We start from the raw sequence: 21,508 nt of genomic DNA, 5'->3' as shown, positions 1-21,508 counted from the left end.
GGGAGTTCCACAGTAACATCAGTTACTTGCAATGGCAAAACTAAGTACAATTTACTGTCTATGTAACAAGCAACTATTGTGTGCTGTACATACAAACACATACACATCCCAAAGATGAGGCTGGTAATCACAGTATATTCTCTCTTTGGAGGATGGATATTTCACAAATGATTTTTAAGGTTAAACTTGGTTATAAAAATACTGGCTCTCAGAGGCCATATTATCCCTTCCTATATGAAAAGCCACATGAAGTAACTTCTTATGAGGAAACCCCCAGGATGATTTCTTTGTGGAGATTCCCTGTAACAGGATGCTTGGAGTGGGGTGGTGTTCCTTCCACAGAAAAGCCACTCCAAACTTGGCAGATCCCTAGGGATTCTTGGGAGGTCAAGGCCATCCACATGGAGACACCACAGTGGCTCTGGCCTCAAGCAGCTCCTAGGTCTTGCTTGGCATGTTGTCATGGGAGTTGTGCTGCCAGGGACCTCCTTCCGGTCTTAGACAGATTTCTTTACACTTTCCCCTTAAATGACAGATTTCATTTTCACATGATCATGACAATTGCTGCCTTTTATATATAAATATTTCAATTAATTACCAGCTTTGTCAACATCAGGAACTATTTTACCTTACTCAGATAGTTTATTTTATATATATTCTCCAATTCAGAACAGGATAGAACTTCCCACAATGTAACAAAATCTTTTATATAAAATATTTATGCTTTCAGTGAATGGAAACCGTTTTACTGTATACATTTCAAAATTTTTGTTTTGTACGCAAATATGCATTACCTAAAATATGCTTTATTTCAGTAAATCACAACAAGCAGGGAAAGGATACACAGCTTTTACTGTGCATTGGGCTAATACTTTAACTAAAATGATATACACATTTTAGTTTTAAGTTTAAGAATGCACAAACATTTTAGGTTGAGAATGCATAAATATAAAACTGAATGCAGACTGGGTCAGTTACATTTTATTATCGCTAATACAATGTAGCTATATTCATTTTCAATACTTCTGTGGTCCTAAGTCCACTCTTCATGATAGTGTTATACAAGTCATGGTCCTATCCTTTGAACATCTCAACACTGTTCCCAAAGGAAAGATCAAGTGAAATGTCTTCCTTCCTTGAAATGTTAGATCATATTTTTAATTATCACACTACCGCACAATATATAAATATATATATATAAAAAAAGGAGACCAAGTAGGAGGCTAAATATTTTTTTTGTTTTACTGTCAATATAACATAGCATCCTGTAGTTGTATAAAACATGCATTTTCTGGGATAATTATGAACACAGCATGAATGAGCCCACATAAATTATAATTTTGTACAAGTCCAAGATAAAAAAAAAAAAATCAGATTAAGTGCCTCTGAGGCCCTTTATTCCCAGCTATAGGTTCTCAAAACACACTACTGAAATATTTTTCTATGCCTAGGCTATGTGCTAGAGAACTGGATTCAAAAATTTAAAATACATCTAGTCTGTTTTAGTTTTCTTTAAAGTTTGTGACAGTCCTTGGATATTGTACTGTGAAAATGTAAAAACAGCCACAGACTTTTTTTTTTCCAGAAATAAAAACACATCTAGGAGAGTATGCAAAACAAGGCAAAATGAAGTTTCATAGCACTTAAGGGTAATATAAAGTCAATGACTAATACTGAGGTTTGTAAAAAGGACTGGATGAAAAGTTACATGTACACATGAAAGTTATATTAGTTTCAATACTATCAGTTATTGTTTCTGTAACCAATACTCCCTCCCACCCAAAACCCAATCAATATACATTCAAAATAGGCTGACATTGATATAACTGTGTGTAAAAATAGTGCACTATTTTTTTCTGCCACAAAGTAAATTTGTATCCTAAGAGCTGGTAAACATTCATTTTTCCTTAAATACAGAGAATGGGCATAGACCTTGAAAAAATTAAATTAAGGCATTCAGATAGGTAAAATAGGACTGCCCATTATGAAATAATTGAAATGAGTATGTACTTCAAACATCTCATTATACTAGCTGCTCAACAATGACATGCAGCTTTTGATAAACATGTATGAAAGATATTAACTTCAACATTATGGCTTTACACAAGTGCATAGTTGCAACTGCAGTAAGTAATGGTATCTGATTAATATGCATAAAAAAATAAAGTGGAAAGTTTTTTTAAAACCCTTTTGCAGTATTACAGTACAATATATATACACAGTATAATGGTCACTTCTTAAAGATGCAGTCTATACCACTGTGGTGGATCTTTCCCGCCTTCAATTCCAGCAAGCATGCTGGTGGCATCTCTCTATCAAAGTTGAAGGATGGATTTCTTCAGTTTTACTTTTCACTCTTCTCAGTTCTTTTGTGAAATGTAGTGTGTGTGTCTTGCCAAGATAAACTTTTTTGGAACAAGACTCTAAAAGGTTACCTAAAGTATTCTTATACTATTACCAACAGTCCTCATTTGATCAGTTACCCCAAGGAATTATAAAAAACCCCTCAGAGATTAGTAATTTATATTGCAGCAAAAATTGTAAACCTCTGATATATATAGCACAGTCTTTCAGGAAAATATATATATTTTAATAAATTTTGGGATATCATGTTTCAGTCTTGTTTTAATGAGAAGAAAATTATCACCTTGAATAGTGACTGCATTCACAGAAGGCAGTTAGCTGAAAAAGAAGAAAGGTTTGGTTAGTAAAGGCAATGCACCCTCCTCTTCTGAAAAGAGAAATTTGCTCCAGATTTTTATTTTAAATATGCACTTCTGCACACTTGCAACAAATGCTATTTATTTGCACTAAATAGCATTATGTTATTTAAACCCACTGTATCCTATGCACCACAATTTCAAACTTATTCTGAGATTAAGACAATTACCTTTTACTGATACTAATAATCCATTTAGTTGAGCATTCTCCTGAGGGAATTCTGTGCCAAAAAATACAAATTCTGTGCAAAATATTTTAAAATTCTGCAAATGTTATTTGTCAATAAATAATTGTGGATGCTTCAGCATGGCAGCTGAGAGCACAGGCCACAGGCTGCATGGAAGTGGGAGGTCGCCCTGCAGCTCCCCTCCCCCGCCAGGGCACATCCTCAGCGGAGAGGCTGCACCTGACCATGACACAGCGCAAGGGCTGGAACTGCTCCAGAAACACCTTGGAGCCCTGCCCCGCCACGCCTGGCACACTGGGTGTGGGCAAGCAGGTTCAGACCAGCAGGATTCAAGTGTGGAGGGGCTTAGTGTGAGGGGATCCAAGCCTGGGGTTGAGAGGATTCTGTGTGGGGCAATGTGGGTGAACATGGCTCAAAGGTGGGGTCTAGGTACAATCTGAATACATAGGGGCTCATTGGGGAGAGGGGTTTCAAGTGCAGGGACAATGGGACTCTGCAGGAGGGGTCCAGATGAAGGTAGCTGGGGCTTGGCAGAGGGAGTCTGGCACTCGTGGGGGGGGAAGGGGTCTGGTTGTAGGGGGCTCATCAAGGGGTCCAGGTGTTGAGGGAGTGGAGCTTGGTGGGGTGGGGGTCTGGATGGCTCATTGGGATGGTCCAGTTGCACAGGGAGTGGGGCTTATTGGGGTGGAGTTTCAATGAGCAGGGAGTGGTCTGGGTTCAGGGGCATGGGACTTGGTGGGGAGTCCAGGTGTGTGTGGGGGAGGATGTGAGGTTCAGAAGGGGGTCTGGGTATGGGGGACGGAAGTCCAGACACATGGGGGTTGGATGGATGGGACAGCAGCTCCACATACAGTGACCCCGCCCCCCATAGTTAAGAAGCAATGGAGGCAGGAAGCAGGGAAGAGGGGTGTAGGGCTTGGGGAGCTTTGCAAACTAATTAGAACATTTTCAGTTAAACTAGTTTTACTTAATTATAAACAGAACTGCTTTATATTTACAATAGCATTCAAGGAATTCCTCGGTGCATTAGCAATGCAATTTTACTTAGAATTTTTTCAAGTGCATTGTTAGAAATTCAAAAAGCACAACACTACAGAGCAAAGCCAAGTCATAAATCTGTATTTCATAGCACTAGTAGGAAATACACAATGCAAAGCTCTTGTTTCAAGTCTGCTAGACATAGACAAGTCACTTTACACTTTAAAAAGGCATTTTTACTGCAAACTGACATATCTTCAGTATGTCAAAGTTTAAAATGTGACAATTATTTTTACATCTCAAAAATGGTTTGTTTGTACAGGCTAGCAGTACTACCACTCCTATAAGTATATTCTTTGACGCTAGCAGTTCTCTCTTTTTCCACTCAACTGGGGCAGATAGACATGATTTCTGAACAGAAAACTATAATTAAACGTACATACATAAAAGGCAAATACACATTTTTAGTTAAAGTGACTCCTCTGAAAATTGATCTTTTCCAAACTGAATGAAATCTCATTTTTGAATGCATAATATTAAAAATGAGATCTCTCATACTACTTCTGCTTTGAAAAACAAAACCCAACGAGCATGCTCTATTCAAACAATGCATTCCTCACTACTTTGATTTACCCTTTTACATCTTCAGAAATCAAAAACATCGTCATCACCATCAATATCATCAACATCATCAAATGACCAATCCCAGCCTTTAAATGCCAAATCAAGCAATCTGCAATAGGAGGTTTTGATGTTTAAAATGGACTACTCTTTATTAAAATATTCTAAAGTCCAATGTTATTAAAATTATCACTATCTATTACAATATTGCTTTGTGTACACAGTCTTCTGATTTAACATTTCATGACGTGGAATAACAAAAAGTGGGTTATAAATGAGGATTAATCTTTAAACAAGAGTTTTCATTTCTCTATACATAGTCCATGGCCATGCTAAATGTGTGTCTGTGTGTGTAATCTGTTTTAATCAACTAGATGAATTTAATGCTCATGTAGATTAGTATATTTTATACACTGGAAATTTGACACATAAATCACTAGATTCCATTTTAATAATTCATATGACTCTTTCAGACTAAAGTCAGGAACCCTTATTTTTGTAACATTTCATAAAGTTATTTAAAACAAAACAAAACTCTAAAGCTTCATAAGGGCTAACTGCCATCTTGTCTTGATGTTGCAGTTCTTGACTGAGCTGCAATTTTATGCTCATCTGCTAAACCTTCCATGAAACAATATGTGAGCCACTAACAATTGTTTCAGCTCATCTAAAAAGCTGATATCTTATGCAAGTCAAGATTAATTAATACTAAAGCACTAAAGGGATTGGTCTGTCTGGATTTCCAAATAAATTAATGTAGATTTTACCATCCAACATTTAGGACTTCATCGAAAGCCCAATAAAGTCAATAGGGGTCTTTCCATTGACTTCAATGGATATTGCTTCAGGCCTTTAAACATGACAAAGCGAGGATGGAGGAAAAATACTAACCTAAATAAGTGCGTAAATGAATCCACTCTGGCATAGTGTTTAAAATAAAGCATGTATTTATTCTAATTAGTTTATGTGTATTAAATATGATGGGTTTTGAGGTTTTTTTTAATTTCTTTAACTTTCAAAAAATGATTTCTCACTGAAGTTTTGATATTTATTTATTCTATGAGCTGTAAGTGCTGTCATTCCTGATATAAGAACAGGAGTACTTGTGGCACCTTATTTATAGCAAATATTAGATATCAAGAAAAAAATAAGTTGTCATTTATGTGGGGAAGCTAAGGTTAATCTTTCTTGCCATGATTCAGTGTCTCAATGAAACTGATAATCAGAAACTACACATAGTATATGTGGAAATGGTTTGCTTTCTTTTAAATTATTAAAAAGAACAGCTGTGAGAAACTTAAAAGAAACTATCAGGATATTCAAGTCGTATGAGGGAAGAATCCTCATTCTTAATGAAGAATACAAAAGAAAAATATACATTCCATATTGTAAACTCTTGCAGTAAGAACCTTTACAGAAACACACGTCAAAACACAAACTGGCCATAGCATTCACACTAATTCACAAAAAAATGTGTTGACTATCTGATAAACACACCAAAAATAAACTGAACTGAATTGATTTGACAACGAAGCATGCTATAGTAAGATGGATGTGATGACCTCTCAGGCCATTTCCATCTATAACTCCCATGATTTTACAACATAATTCAACACTAAATACATTAACAAAAAGCCATAATCTCGACAGTGCAGCTGCAGGAATAAAATGTGTAAGAGAAAAAAAGATACGCAGAATACATTTTTTTGTTGTTACTCTGACATACTTCAGATTTCCCACAGTATATTTAATTCTGATATTCTGGCCAAATTCATCCCTGGTGCAGCTCTGTTGAAGTCAGAGTTACACGAGGGATTAATTTGAGCAATTATGCAGTTACCTTAGGTGAAAATAGCACCAGACTTAATTTTTTTAAAAAAACACATCTGTACTAGGATACAGAAACAGTGTATACAGGTTATGAAGGAGAAAGATTTAAAACAGCAATACACAAGCAATATATAAAATCCAAAAATGACAAATATGTTTAACATATGGGCCTGTCATTCAGAAAATACATATACTTATATAAATTTGTTTTTTTTTTCAAAAACTAGATTACCAAATGTGATTGATTGATATATATATAAATATATATATTTCAAAATATTGTCATTTACAGATTTTAAGTGAATTCTCATGGTTAGTATGGTCAGCATGCTCACAGGATGAGACACAGGTCCCTATTACTTACTGTTGCTATGGCAAAATACACAGTATAGAAAAAAATCAGTGAAGAATGATTCGAAGGACAGGGCCAGAGCTAAAAAAAATTAGTAATAAAATGTAGAAGTTATGTACTATGCTACATGAAGATTTTGTTAAAAAAATCATGACGATGAAAGTAGACTGTTACATACGTGAAAATCTTAACTGAAAATTGATGTTGACAATGCAAAGTCTATGGTTTGCTTCTTTAGAGCTCAGTAATACAGGCTGGAATAAAAAACAGTTACCTACCTTTTGTTACTGTTGTTCTTCGAGATGTGTTGCTCATGTCAATTCCAAGTAGGTGTGTGTGCACCGCATGCATGATCACTGGAAGGTTTTCTCCTAGCGGTACCCATCAGGTTGGCTGTGGAGCCCGCTGGAGTGGCACTCTTATACCAGAGGGCTTTGGCTTCCTCGACCACGGGATGCTATTTGAGGAAGGACTGCTAGGAACAGATGGCGTTCACCTTTCGAAGCAGGGAAAGGCCTTATTTGCGCACAGACTGGCTAACCTAGTAAGGAGGGCTTTAAACTAGGTTCGACGGGGACAGGTGAGCAAAGCCCACAGGTAAGTGGGGAACAAGACCTGGGAGATGGGTTGGAAACAGGAGGGAGCACGGGCTATAATGGCAGAGAGGAAGGAGGGTCAGGGCAAAGCTGGGAGGCAAGATCAAACCAGTATCTTAGATGCCTATATACAAATGCAAGAAGTATGGGTAATAAGCAGGAAGAACTGGAAGTGCTAATAAATAAATACAACTATGACATTATTGGCATTACTGAAACTTGGTGGGATAATACACACGACTGGAATGTTGGTGTGGATGGGTATAGTTTGCTCAGGAAGGATAGACAGGGGAAAAAGGGAGGAGGTGTTGCCTTATATATTAAAAATGTACACACTTGGACTGAGGTGGAGATGGACATAGGAGACGGAAGGGTGGAGAGTCTCTGGGTTAGGCTAAAAGGGGTAAAAAACACAGGTGATGTCGTGCTGGGAGTCTACTACAGGCCACCTAATCAGGCGGAAGAGGTGGATGAGGCTTTTTTCAAACAACTAACAAAATCATCCAAAGCCCAAGATTTGGTGGTGATGGGGGACTTCAACTATCCAGATATATGTTGGGAAAATAACACCGCGGGGCACAGACTATCCAATAAGTTCCTGGACTGCATTGCAGACAACTTTTTATTTCAGAAAGTTGAAAAAGCTACTAGGGGGGAAGCTGTTCTAGACTTGATTTTAACCAATAGGGAGGAACTTGTTGAGAATTTAAAAGTAGAAGGAAGCTTGGGTGAAAGTGATCATGAAATCATAGAATTTGCAATTCTAAGGAAAGGTAGAAGGGAGTACAGCAGAATAGAGACAATGGATTTCAGGAAGGCGGATTTTGGTAAGCTCAGAGAGCTGATAGGCAAGGTCCCATGGGAATTAAGACTGAGGGGAAAAACAACTGAGGAAAGTTGGCAGTTTTTCAAAGGGACGCTATTAAGGGCCCAAAAGCAAGTTATTCCGATGGTTAGGAAAAATAAAAAATGTGGCAAAAGACCACCTTGGCTTACCCTTGAGATCTTGCGTGACCTACAAAATAAAAAGGCGTCATATAAAAAATGGAAACTAGGTCAGATCACGAAGGATGAATATAGGCAAATAACACAGGAATGCAGAGGCAAGATTAGAAAAGCAAAGGCACAAAATGAACTCAAACTAGCTATGGGAATAAAGGGAAACAAGAAGACTTTTTATCAATACATTAGAAGCAAGAGGAAGACTAAGGACAGGGTAGGCCCACTGCTCAATGAGGAGGGGGAAACAGTAACGGGAGACTTGGAAATGGCAGAGATGCTTAATGACTTCTTTGTTTCGGTCTTCACTGAGAAGTCTGAAGGAATGTCTAGTATAGTGAATGCTTACGGGAAGAGGGTAGGTTTAGAAGAGAAAATAAAAAAAGAGCAAGTAAAAAATCACTTAGAAAAGTTAGATGCCTGCAAGTCACCAGGGCCTGATGGAATGCATCCTAGAATACTCAAGGAGTTAATGGAAGAGGTATCTGAGCCTCTAGCTATTATCTTTGGGAAATCATGGGAGACGGGGGAGATTCCAGAAGACTGGAAGGGGGCAAATATAGTGCCCATCTATAAAAAGGGAAATAAAAACAACCCAGGAAACTACAGACCAGTTAGTTTAACTTCTGTGCCAGGGAAGATAATGGAGCAGGTAATCAAAGAAATCATCTGCAAACACTTGGAAGGTGGTAAGGTGATAGGGAATAGCCAGCATGGATTTGTAAAGAACAAATCATGTCAAACTAATCTGATAGCGTTCTTTGATAGGATAACGAGCCTTGTGGATAAGGGAGAAGCGGTGGATGTGATATACCTAGACTTTAGTAAGGCATTTGATACAGTTTTGCATGATATTCTTATAGATAAGCTAGGAAAGTACAATTTAGATGGGGCTACTATAAGGTGGGTGCATAACTGGCTGGATAACCGTACTCAGAAAGTAGTTGTTAATGGCTCCCAATCCTGCTGGAAAGGTATAACAAGTGGGGTTCCGCAGGGGTCTGTTTTGGGACCGGTTCTGTTCAATATCTTCATCAACGATTTAGATGTTGGCATAGAAAGTACGCTTATTAAGTTTGCGGACGATACCAAACTGGGAGGGATTGCAACTGCTCTGGAGGACAGGGTCAAAATTCAAAATGATCTGGACAAATTGGAGAAATGGTCTGAGGTAAACAGGATGAAGTTCAATAAAGATAAATGCAAAGTGCTCCACTTAGGAAGGAACAATCAGTTTCACACATACAGAATGGGAAGAGATTGTCTAGGAAGGAGTATGGCAGAAAGAGATCTAGGGGTCATAGTGGACCACAAGCTTAATATGAGTCAACAGTGTGATACTGTTGCAAAAAAAGCAAACATGATTCTGGGATGCATTAACAGGTGTGTTGTAAACAAGACACGAGAAGTCATTCTTCCGCTTTACTCTGCGCTGGTTAGGCCTCAACTGGAGTATTGTGTCCAGTTCTGGGCACCGCATTTCAAGAAAGATGTGGAGAAATTGGAGAGGGTCCAGAGAAGAGCAACAAGAATGATTAAAGGTCTTGAGAACATGACCTATGAAGGAAGGCTGAAGGAATTGGGTTTGTTTAGTTTGGAAAAGAGAAGACTGAGAGGGGACATGATAGCAGTTTTCAGGTATCTAAAAGGGTGTCATCAGGAGGAGGGAGAAAACTTTTTCACCTTAGCCTCCAATGATAGAATAAGAAGCAATGGGCTTAAACTGCAGCAAGGGAGATTTAGGTTGGACATTAGGAAAAAGTTCCTAACTGTCAGGGTAGTTAAATACTGGAACAGATTGCCTAGGGAAGTTGTGGAATCTCCATCTCTGGAGATATTTAAGAGTAGGTTAGATAAATGTCTATCAGGGATGGTCTAGACAGTATTTGGTCCTGCCATGAGGGCAGGGGACTGGACTCGATGACCTCTCGAGGTCCCTTCCAGTCCTAGAGTCTATGAATATAGGTCCCTGCTGACCCGCTGCCTCTTCAGTTCCTTCTTGCCAGATACTCGGACAGAGGAGAGGCAGGTGGGCCTTGGAATGGACATGTTCTTCGAGATGTGTTGCTCAACAGTTATGAAAGGTAGGTAACTATTTTTTTCTTCGAGTGATTGCTCATGTCAATTCCAAGTAGGTGACTCCCAAGCAGTACCCCAGAGGAGGGGTCGGAGTTCACCAAGCTGCTGATTGTAGCATGGCTCCACCAAACACAGCATCATCTCTAGCCTGCTGAGTGATGGTGTAGTGCGACATAAAAGGGTGAACAGACAACCATGTCTCCGCCCTGCAGATGTCCTGAATGGGGACCTGCACCAGGAATGCTGCAGATGAAGCTTGTGCTCTTGTGGAGTGTGCTGTCAATGCTGGGGCTGGAATCTTTGCTAGGTCATAGCACATTCTGATGTAGGCCATGACAGAAGAAGAGATTATCTGAGACAAAACAGGGAGACCCTTCATTCTTTTGGCAATAGCGATGAAGAGCTGCGCCGACTCCCTAAATGGCTTTGTTCGCTCGATGTAAAAGGCAAAGCCTGTCAACATCCAGGGAATGGCTTAGGATAGAACACTGGCAGAAAGATGTCCTGATTCATGTAAAATTGCAAAACTACCTTTGGGAGGAAAGCTGGGTGCGGCTGCAATTGTACCTTGTCCTTATAAGGTATAAGGGAGCTCGGACATCAAAGCCTTGAGCTCAGACACCCCTCTGACTGATGTTATAGTCACTAGGAATGCCACTTCCCAAGACAGGTAGAGCAACAACCACGTTGCTAGGGGCTCAAATGGAGGGCACATGAGCCTTGAGAGCACCAGGTTAAGACCCCATGGAGGGATCGGTTGTTTTACCTGGGGGTACAGTCCATCCAGCCCCTTGAGGAAATGGCCCACCACAGGGTTAGCAAACATTGAGCGTCCCGTTGAGCTTGGATGGAAAGCCGAGATTTCTGCCACATGCATCTCTACTGACGAAACTGCCAGCCCCTGTTGCTTCAGGTAAAGCAAGTAGTCCAAGATAAAGGGAATCAAAGACTGCAACAGACTACAACCTTTATGGAGGGACCAAATGAAAAATCTCTTATACTTTGCCAGATAAGTGGCATGAGTGCAAAGCTTCCTGCTGCTGTGGAGACCCTCCCTAACCAAGTCTGAGCAGGTAAGTTCTGGAGGAGTCAGCCATGGAGTTTCCATGCTATGCGATGGAGAGACTGTAGGTTGGGGTGCTGGAGGTGGCGGCTATGGTCCTGTGTGATCAAGTCTGGAACCAAGGGCAAAGTCATGGGTGTATCCAATGACAGGTCCAGCAGCATGGTGAACGGGTGCTGACATGGCCATGCTGGTACGAGGCCTCCAACTGTATCAAGTCCACAGCTTGAGGGCTTCCTGGCACAGGGTAGAGGAGCGAGCACCACCCTGTCTGTTTATATAAAACATTGCTGTGGTATTTTCTGTCAGTACAGATACACATCTACCCTGTAGATTGATTTGAAACATCTGGCAAGAGAGGAGAACCGCCCGCAGCCCCCTGACGTTGATGTGCAGCGAAAGTTCTGCCTGGGACCAGAGGCCTTGTGTCCTGTGTTCACCCAGGTGCACCCCCCCCATCCCATCGCCGACGCATCTGTGACTGGAGACAGCGACAGCTGAGGCATGGAGAAGGGCATTCCTGCACATACCACTTGTGGGTTGAGCCACCCTTGGAAAGATTCAAGAACCCTAGGAGTAAAAGGGACCAGTCTGTCTACGTGGTCTTGGTTTGGCCTGTAAACTTGGGCTAGCCATGCCTGAAGAGGATATGGCCACAGCCTGGCACACTGTACCACATCCATGCAGGCAGTCATATCCCCGAGCAACTTCAGACAAGTTTGTGCCATCATAGTGGGGAAATCTCTCAAGATCCTCTATGACAGCGCTCACTGTGAGGAAACGAGCTTCGAGGAGAAAAACCCTGGCCTGGGTCGAGTCCAGGAGGGCTCCGATGAACTCTATTCCTCTGTGTAGGGGTTATAGTAGACTTTTCCACATTTAGAATGAGACCGAGCCTGAGGAATGTCATGTGCACCAGGGTTACATGGTCCTCCATTTCTACCCCGTCTCCTGTTATAGTCTTGCCTCAGCTGAGAGAGGTAGAAGCAAGGCGGGGGCTGAGGCTTAAAATGCTCTCTTCGTGGGGCTGGCATATGAAGCCCCAAAGACTTTAAGATTGCTCTAGAGTCCTTGAAGCTATGGAGCCTAGAGTTTGTCTGCTCAGCGAAGAGACCTGCACCATTGAATGGCAGGTCCTGGATAGTCTGTTGGACCACCAGGGTTGGGCCCGAGACTTGTAGCTACAAGCTGTACCACATGACAATGGCCGTGGACATTGTACAGGTGGTCGAGTCTGCAGAGTCTAATGCAGCCTGCAAGGAAGTCCTTGCAATAGTCCTGCCTTCCTCCAGAGCCGCCCCAAAATCAGAGTGGTAGTCAGATGGAAGTAGCTCCTTAAAGTTGGACAGGGAATTCCAAGAGTTAAAACTGTAGCAGCTAAGAATTGCCTGCTGATTGGCAATTCAAAGCTGGAGCCCCCCGCTCCAAAGAGGTCCAGCTTCTTTGCCTCTTTAAAGTTTGGACTGGGGCCCCAGTGACCCTGCCTTTCTTTTGCATTGGCTGCATACACGACCAGTAGACCCAGCTGAGAGTGGGTGAAAAGTTATTCAACCCCCCTTAGAAGGTACAAAGTACTTCCTTTCCAGCCCTTTAGCTGCGGGAAAAATGGAAGCGGGAGTGTGCCAGAGGGACTTGGTAGTAGTGTGGATGGTCTTGGTCCATGGCAAGGCCATGCTGGAAAGACCTTCTGGCGTCAGAATGTCCAGTGTAGGGTCCATTTCTTCTGACGCTGCCTCTGTTTGCAGGCCCAGATTTTGGGCTACTCTTCTGAGCAGTTCCTGGTGGGCTCTATTGTCCAAAGCCGGTAAGGAGACAGATGAGCTCACTAGTACCTCGTCCAGGGAGGAGGATGAAGAAGCCCTCATAGGCACGGGGTCCTCCTGACCTTCCAACTCACAGAGGTCCTCCTGTGCAGGAGCATCCTGTGCAGTGGCAGATGCGGTACCGGATGCAAATTGGTGCTGGGTCCAGTGCTGGCCCAGGTGCTGGGCTTGTAATCCCTTGGAGGTTCCCTCACCATGGAAGCAGATGGAAGTCCCCATCTGTCCAAGGCAACTGAAAGGGACCTGGGGCTTGATGATATGCCCATGGGGTTCAAAACGTCCACTGAGCAGGTGCCTTCCACTATGGTGGCCAAGGCATCATCGGACGTTGCTGCATCTTGTTATGCCTGGAGTGACGAGACTGGTGCCCGCAGCATCTGGAAACATCTGACTTCAGCTCCGACTCTGAGGACAAGTCTGATCTCAGTCTCCACTGCAGTGCCATGAGGGATGGTGCTGGTGATTGGTGTCAAGGTGAGGACGACCGGTGCCATAGCATGGCCCGTTTGCCCTTGGATAGTCTAGCCCCCCTGTGCCGTGCTGGAGCTGCCAGTATTTTGGCTCTGACAGCTCCGGGGAGTGCTCTCTCTGAGGTCCCTGGCAGTCTCAAACATGTCAGGAGTGGACAGCATGTCCAACTCCCCAATTTGGCTCTCTCATCATGGGGAGTTCAACGGGACTGGACTCAACGGTTCCCCCTGGGCAGCCGGAATCAATGGTACCGGCTGTCCCTGAGCAGGAGCTGAGTGTCCCAACGTTGGACGCACTTTGCAGGCATCCTCATGTTCCACTGCTCAGACAGTTGGCGAGCGTTCCTTTTTGGCTCTTCTCCATTTCTTATGCAGCACTTGCGAGTGAGATCGGTGCCAAGCAGTCGCCAAACTTGTCTTCAGTGCCAGAGAGTGCTGGTGCTGCGGGTCTCTGGACCCAGAGTTCTTCACTGGCACCACGGCCTCCCTTACTGAAGTGCTGGGCATGGATCCCGATGTGGTCTGAGCTGGCTAGGGACAGAGAGCCAACTCCATAAGGAGGAGCTTAAGTCTAAAGTCTCTCTCCTTATTAGCCCTTGGGCAGAAGCTCCTGCAGAGCTTGCACTTGTTGGTCTGGTGGGCTTCTCTCAAGCACTTTAAGCATGAGTCATGAAGATCTCCTCCAGGCACAGGCTTCTGGCAAGACCGGCAGGGTTTGAAGCCTTGAGACCGAGGCATACCCTGGTCCCCAGAGGGGAGTAAGAAAATGGGGAGTGGGGGGAGAGAGAACCCCCAACAGAAACTTATCTGCGAACTAACTAACTAAAACACTAGAAAACCTACACTAAGTATAACTATATACAATACAAGAACAACTGTTCGCTAGGAGAAGAGCTTGCCCGAGGCAAGAGAACAAAGTAGCTCCAACGACCGTCACTGGTGGTAAGAAGGAACTGAAGAGGCGGCGGATCAGCAGAGACCTATATTCACCACCATAAGGGCGCCACTTCAGGGGGCTCCACAGCCAACCCGATGGGTACCGCTAGGGGAAAACTTTCTGATGATTGTGCAAGCAGCACGCACACACCTACTTGGAATTGACTTAACATTCTTCTGCAAGTGATTGCTCAACTAGACTACAATTAATATGCACATAAGTGCATCCTGCTTTGCTCCTGAACAGTCAGAAGACAGTACTGGCAGGATTCATGATTCAATCTGATTACAAACTTCTACTGCCTGATTGGTTCAGGATGAATTTTTTTTTTTTTTTAACTTCTAACTTTGTCTACCAGTTAGAATGTAAATTTAAATACCATGGAATTTATTTCATGACTACAATGGAAAGCATTCTAGATATTCTGAAAGTATGCCAGAATGTAAGAAAGTCTTCCTGGGATGAACATCCAGATTTATTGCCACTCAAATTATATATTGTTTTAAGCTTCACCTGTGTCAATATTTACTTCTCATGTCAATAAAGCTTGATGTTCACTTCAACATAGTCAATATCAGTTTAATAAATTGGGCAAATATGGACTAGACATGACCATCAGAAGGCTACTAAAATGTTCAGGTTTAGTGAAGGGTTTTTGGGGCATAGTTTTCTAACTGTTAGCTTTAAGGACATGGGAGGAAAATTCATTAACAAACATGTTTTACTAGAGATACTCAACTGATTATAAATACATGAAAATCCTACCGACATCAACTTTGGAAAAACTAGTGCTTTAGCAAAGGATATTCTTCCAAGGACTTTTCTCTATTAGAATAATTCCTTAGTGGATGGTTGGCAACTGACGTACTCTATGTATTTTGCTGATATACTCACACAGTTTGACTGGCTTTGCAATAATAATACAAATTTAACTCTGAAATAGAACTACTGGAGCCTACCTTTTGTATCATCACTGATGGATCCAAAAGTAAATTATTTACAAGTTGTTACCATGGTTACGATTTTGTTGTTTTGGGGTGCAAGAATGGTCCTGGCACCACACTCGGCCAAAGCACTGAAAAGCAAGTCAGTGACCATTCATTTGAAAGAAACAAGTTGGTTAAGAGTGGGGGAACTCAGTTACTGCAAGAGCAGGCAAGGTTTAATCCTCTGATGGCTATTACCGTAAAAGTTTTTTGGGGACTATAAGATTTAACAAATTTTGTCCCTTCTCTTTTTACATGTATCAATGTCTCTGTAACAAATCCACTTGCTGTATATGGGCATAAATCATGATTTTTTTCTCCCATGTTATACAAGTAAAATTTAATGTGAACTTTTCCTATAAATAATGGACAGCAGAGAGAATCCCATACAATAGGGCTACAAGATGTTACACATAGTTATCTAGGATTGTAAAATAAAATTGTCTTTCAGAAATACAATGTGATCTGTATATAAAGATCAGTGAGGTGCATACACAAAAAAGGGCAGAGTTAAGAGTTAACATTCAACTGTAACTTTTATATTTCCTGACTTTAGTGTTTTATTTTAAACTTTCAACGTTCTATTCAATCTTAATGTTCTATTAACACAGGGGTTTCTTGTACAGTATTATATACAAGTAAGTTCCAGAAGCTTTTTCTCAGAATATAATTTGCATATCAGTAATGTAAAGCTGAAGAGAATGAATATGGGTGTATAACCCAATCAGATAGGGTAGCTCTCATTCCACTACATCCTATCAGAGGACAGTCTGTGTTAATGGGAGCTGTGGTTTTCAGAGAAACAAACACCTTTGTTAGTACAGGTCAAAAATACATCAGAATTATTCAGCTGTGATGACCCAGAGAACCACACAGTGACTTGCCTGTTTGGAGAGATCTGCAACCTTCACATGAGACATCTAGATAGGCTTATGTGTAGTGCTGGGTAGGAGCCAATAGTCATGGTACATGTAGGTACCAATGACATAGGGAAGGATAGGAGAGAGGTCCTAGAGGCCAAATTGGGGCTGCTAGGTAAGAGACTGAAGTCCATGACCTCCATAGTAACATTCTCTGAAATGCTTCCAGTTCCACGCGCATGGCCAGTCAGACAGGCAGAACTGGAGAGTCTCAAAGCATGGATGAGACGATGGTGTAGGGAGGAGGGGTACAGCTTTATTAGAAACTCGGGAAACGTTTGGGAAAAGGGGAGCCTATACAGGAAGGATCGGCTCCACCTAAACCAAAATGGAACCAGATTGCTGGCACTTAACATTAAAAAGGTTGTAAAACAGTTTTTAAATTAAGGGCTGGGGGAAAGCCGACAGGTGCAGAGGAGCATGTGGTTCGGACATCCTTTAGGGGAGGATCTATAAATGGAGATCTCCTGTCCTAATAAAGAGAGAGGATGGAAAATGATAAAATACAGGTAAGATCTGATGAGAAACATCAAATGAAAAAAAGTCCCATTCAATTACATCATCTAATGGCAGGCAGCTAAACAGTCACAAGTTTTTAAAGTGCTTATATACCAATGCTAGAAGTCTAAATAATAAGATTGGTGCCTTGTATTAAATGAGGATATTGACATAATAGGTATCACAGACACTTGGCGGAATGAGGATAATCAATGGGACACAGTAATACCCTCTGAAAAGTAATACCAGGGTATAAAGTACATCGGAAGGACAGAACAGTTCGTGCTGGTGGGGGAGTGGCACTATATGTGAAAGAAAGAGTAGAATCAAATGAAGTAAAAACCTTAAATGAACCAAACTGTACCACAGAATCTCTATGGATAGTAATTCCATGCTCTAATAATAAGTATATAGCAGTAGGGATAGATTACCGACCACCTGACCAGGATGGTGCTAGTGACTATGAAACACTCAGGGAGATTAGAGAGGCTATAAAAATAAAAAAACTCAATAATATGGGGGGATTTCAACTATCCCCATATGACTGGGTACATGTCACCTCAGGACAGGATGCAAAGATAAAGTTTCTTGACACCTTAAATGACTTCTTCTTGGAGTAGCTAGTCCTGGAACACACAAGAGGAGAGACAATTCTTGATTTATTCCTAAGTGCAGAACAGGATCAGGTCCAAGAGGTGAACATAGCTGGACCGCTTAGTAATAGTGACAATAATATAATTAAATTTAACATCCCTGTGGCAGTGAAAACATCACAACGACCCTACATTGTAGCATTTAATTTCAGAAAGGAGCACTACATAAAAATGAGGAGGTTAGTTAAACTGAAATGAAAAGGTACAACACCAAAAGTGAAATTCCTGCAAGCTGCATGGAAACTGTTTAAAGACACTATAATAGAGGCTCAACTTAAATGTATACCCCACATTAAAAAACATAGTAAGAGAACCAAAAAAGGAACCACCGTGGCTAAACAACAAAGTAAAAGAAGCAGTGAGAGGCAAAAAGGCATCCTTTAAAAAGTGGAAGTTAAATCCTAATGAGAAAAATAGAAAGGAGCATAAACTCTGGCAAATGAAGCATAAAAATGTAATTAGGAAGGCCAAAAAAGAATCTGAAGAACAGCTAGCCAAAGATGCAAAAAGTAGTAGCAAAAATTTTTTTTTAAGTACATCAGAAGCCGTGGGGCCACTGGACAATCGAGATGATAAAGGAGCACTCAAGGACAATAAGGCATTGAGGAGAAACTAAATGAATTCTTTGCATCAGTCTTCATGGTTGAGGATGTGAGAGAGATTCCCAGATCCAAGCCATTATTTTTAGGTGACAAAACTGAGGAATTGTCCCAGATTGAGATGTCACTGGATGATAGCTAATGTGATGCCAATTTTTAAAAAGGGCTCCAGAGGAAATCCTGGCAATTACAGGCCAGGAAGCCTGACTTCAGTACCAGGCAAACTGGTTGAAACTATAGTAAAGAACAAAATTGTTGGACACATAGATGAACATAATTTGTTGGGGGAATAGTCAACATTGTTTTTGTAAAGGGAAATCAAGCCTCACCAATCTACTAGAATTCTTTGAAGTGGTCAACAAGCATGTGGACAAAGAGGATACAGTGGATGTAGTGTATTTAGATTTTCAGAAAGCCTTTGACAAGGTCCCTCACCAAAGGCTCTTAAGCAAAGTAAGCAGTCATGGGATGAGAAGGAAGGTTCTCTCATGGATTGGTAACTGGTTAAATGTAGGAAACAAGGCGTAGGAATAAATGGTCAGTTTTCAGAATGGACAGAGTTAAATAGTGGTGTCTCCTAGGGGTCTGTACTGGGCCTAGTCCTATTTCACATATTCATAAATGATCTGGAAAAAGGTGTAAACTGTGAGGTGGCAAAATTTGCAGATGATACTCAAGATAGTTAAGTCCCAGGCAGACTGAGAAGAGCGATAAAAGGATCTCTCAAAACCGGGTGAATGGGCAAAAAATTGGAAGATGAAATTCAGTGTTGATAAATGCAAAGTAATGCATATGGGAAAACATAATCCCAACTATACATATAAAATGATGGGGTCTAAATTAGCTGTTACCCCTCAAGAAAGATCTTGGAATCATTGTGGATAGTTCTCTGAAAATATCCACTCAATGTGCAGTGGCGGTCAAAAAAGCGAACAGAACATTGGGAATCATTAAGAAAGGGATAGATAATAAGGCAGGAAATATCATATTGCCTCTGTTTAAATCCATGGTACGCCCACATCTTGACTACTGCGTGCAGATGTGGTTGCCCCATCTAAAAAAAGATATATTGGACTTGGAAAAGGTTCAGAAAAGGGAAACAAAAATTATTAGGGGTATGGAACAGCTGCTGTATGAGGAGAGATTAATAAAACGGGGACTTTTCAGCTTGGAAAAGAGCTGACTAAGGGGGATATGACAGAGGTCTACAAAATCATGACAGGTATGGAGAAAGTAAATAAGGAAGTCTTATTTACTCCTTCTCATAACACAAGAACTAGGGGCCACCAAATGAAATTAATAGGCAGCACATTTAAAATAAATGAAAGGAAGTATTTTTTCACAGAACAGAGTCAGCCTGTGGAACTCCTTGCCAGAGGATGTTGTGAAGGCCAAGACTATAACAGGGTTCAAAAAATAACTCGATAAATTCATGGAGGATAGATCCATCAATAGCTATTAGCCAGGATGGGCAGGGATGGTGTCCCTAGACACTGTTTGCCAGAAGCTGGGAATGGGCAACAGAGGGTTGGATCACTTGCTGATTATCTGTTCTGTTCATTCTCTCTGGGGCACCTGACATTGGCCACTGTCGGAAGAAAGGATACTGGTCTAGATGGACCTTTGGTCTGACTCAGCATGGCTGTTCTTATGCTAGTGAAAAATGGCATTAAAAATTGAATTGTATTAAAATTAACCTATAATCTGATTAGGTCTGAAATTTGAGATAATTTAAAACTGGTATATCACAGAGGGAAAATCAGTCTGTGGCTGATTTAATTAATTAATTTAGATCTACCATTCAGTCCTAAAATTCAAAGGGTTAAATTAAACAATTATACTCTGTTGTCTCATCACATTCCAAAATACTACGGGGCCAATTTTAGTTATATATTCACATATCACTAGCTATCTTCTTAAGGCAGATTCTTGCAGTTCTGTATGCTTGCTCAGCTGCTGATTTTACAAATTACATAGATGATAACACATATCTGAGATAAGGAAAGGGTCCAGTTTGAACAGTGCAGGCCCTCCTTAGTGTTCTGTAGCATTTACTAACAAGCAAGAGGATTATGGACATTAGAAGTATAGTAAGTGTATTGTTATTGCATGGCATCACTAAAGGGTAGAGAAGTTAAGGTGGTTTGTGGCCCTGAACTATGTATTTCCGTACTTTAAAATACCTGGATTCCTTTAAAGTGTAACCTTGACTCTGAATTTTGCATGTGTAATACTTGGTTTTGTGATAATTGCAACATCTCTCTAATGTTTTTTACTCTTAAATTACTCTATATCACCTCAAACTTTAACTCAATTTTAAACATTTTTTTTAACTGGGAATATATGTAGGGCCTGACCCAAATCCCAGTGAAGTAAATGGAAAGATACCAATCATAGAATATCAGGGTTGGAAGGGGCCTCAGAAGGTCATCTAGTCCAAATCGTGCTCAAAGCAGGACCAATCCCCAGACAGATTTTTGCCCCAGATCCCTAAATGGCCCCAAGGATTGAACTCACAACCCTGGGTTTAGCAGGCCAATGCTCAAACCACTGAACTATCCCTTCTCTCCAGGAATAGCTTCTCTTAAACATGTAACTTACCTACATTTTCCTGCAGCCCAGCTCAACACACACAAAATATTAAGTGTAAGAACTGGGTTTTCAGTAGAAATACCAGACAGGCAGTAAGTTGCCTGCACTTTCCCACTAAGGCTTTCAATATTTTGGTATAGCTGAAGTTCTAAATCACACAATATAAATATATGAAGTTTCATTTCTAGAAGGTTGGGGCGGAGTGGAATCTCATCTTCAAAAAAGTAACTGTACTGCTGAAGCATTTTTAGTCCAGGAAAACTGCTAATTAGACTGTGATTCTAATAAGCTATTGGATAGCAAAGTAGTAAGTACCTTTAGAACTAACCTAAAAGGATATTAAAAATGAGATCAGTTTATTGTTTTGCTTTTGGAGTAAATTTATCTTTAGTGCATTCGGGATTAAAAACTAAGATAGAAGGAAATATGGCTTTTCCTGCCTCTACACTGGATTTCAGCAGGTAGCTCCTATGATCTGAAACTAACAGACTTCTCCATCACCGTCAAAGGTAGATGGGATAGAGAGAGAAATCATGTGTACATGATTAATCTGTGTGCCTGTGATAGAAATAAGAAGACCAACAGAAAGAGGCTAGAACATCAG

At 41.1% G+C, this 21,508-nt stretch overlaps 1 protein-coding gene across 6 annotated transcripts in view; it reads right to left on the bottom strand.

Annotated features, from left to right (window-relative positions):
• Positions 1-1,216: 1,216 nt before the first annotated feature.
• Positions 1,217-21,508, bottom strand: part of ROCK2 (Rho associated coiled-coil containing protein kinase 2) — a 167,470-nt gene continuing 147,178 nt past the window's right edge. For 2 of the 6 annotated variants that reach the window (XM_030555423.1, XM_030555427.1), the window contains 2 exons: positions 4,520-4,619; positions 1,217-2,682 (listed from right to left, as the gene is read on the bottom strand). In XM_030555423.1, the coding sequence (XP_030411283.1) occupies positions 4,532-4,619 (88 nt within the window). In that variant the 3' untranslated portion in view covers positions 1,217-2,682; positions 4,520-4,531. Of the gene's footprint in view, positions 2,683-2,890; positions 2,942-4,519; positions 4,620-6,701; positions 6,771-21,508 lie in introns of those variants that run through there. The other 4 variants (XR_003999485.1, XM_030555424.1, XM_030555425.1 and 1 more) reach the window with 4 other exon arrangements.

Source organism: Gopherus evgoodei, chromosome 3 (genome assembly GCF_007399415.2).
Source record: "Gopherus evgoodei ecotype Sinaloan lineage chromosome 3, rGopEvg1_v1.p, whole genome shotgun sequence".
Classification (NCBI taxonomy): domain Eukaryota; kingdom Metazoa; phylum Chordata; order Testudines; family Testudinidae; genus Gopherus; species Gopherus evgoodei.
The sequence above is the reverse complement of the archived record's forward strand: the minus strand, read 5'-3'. Positions and strand labels throughout refer to the sequence as shown.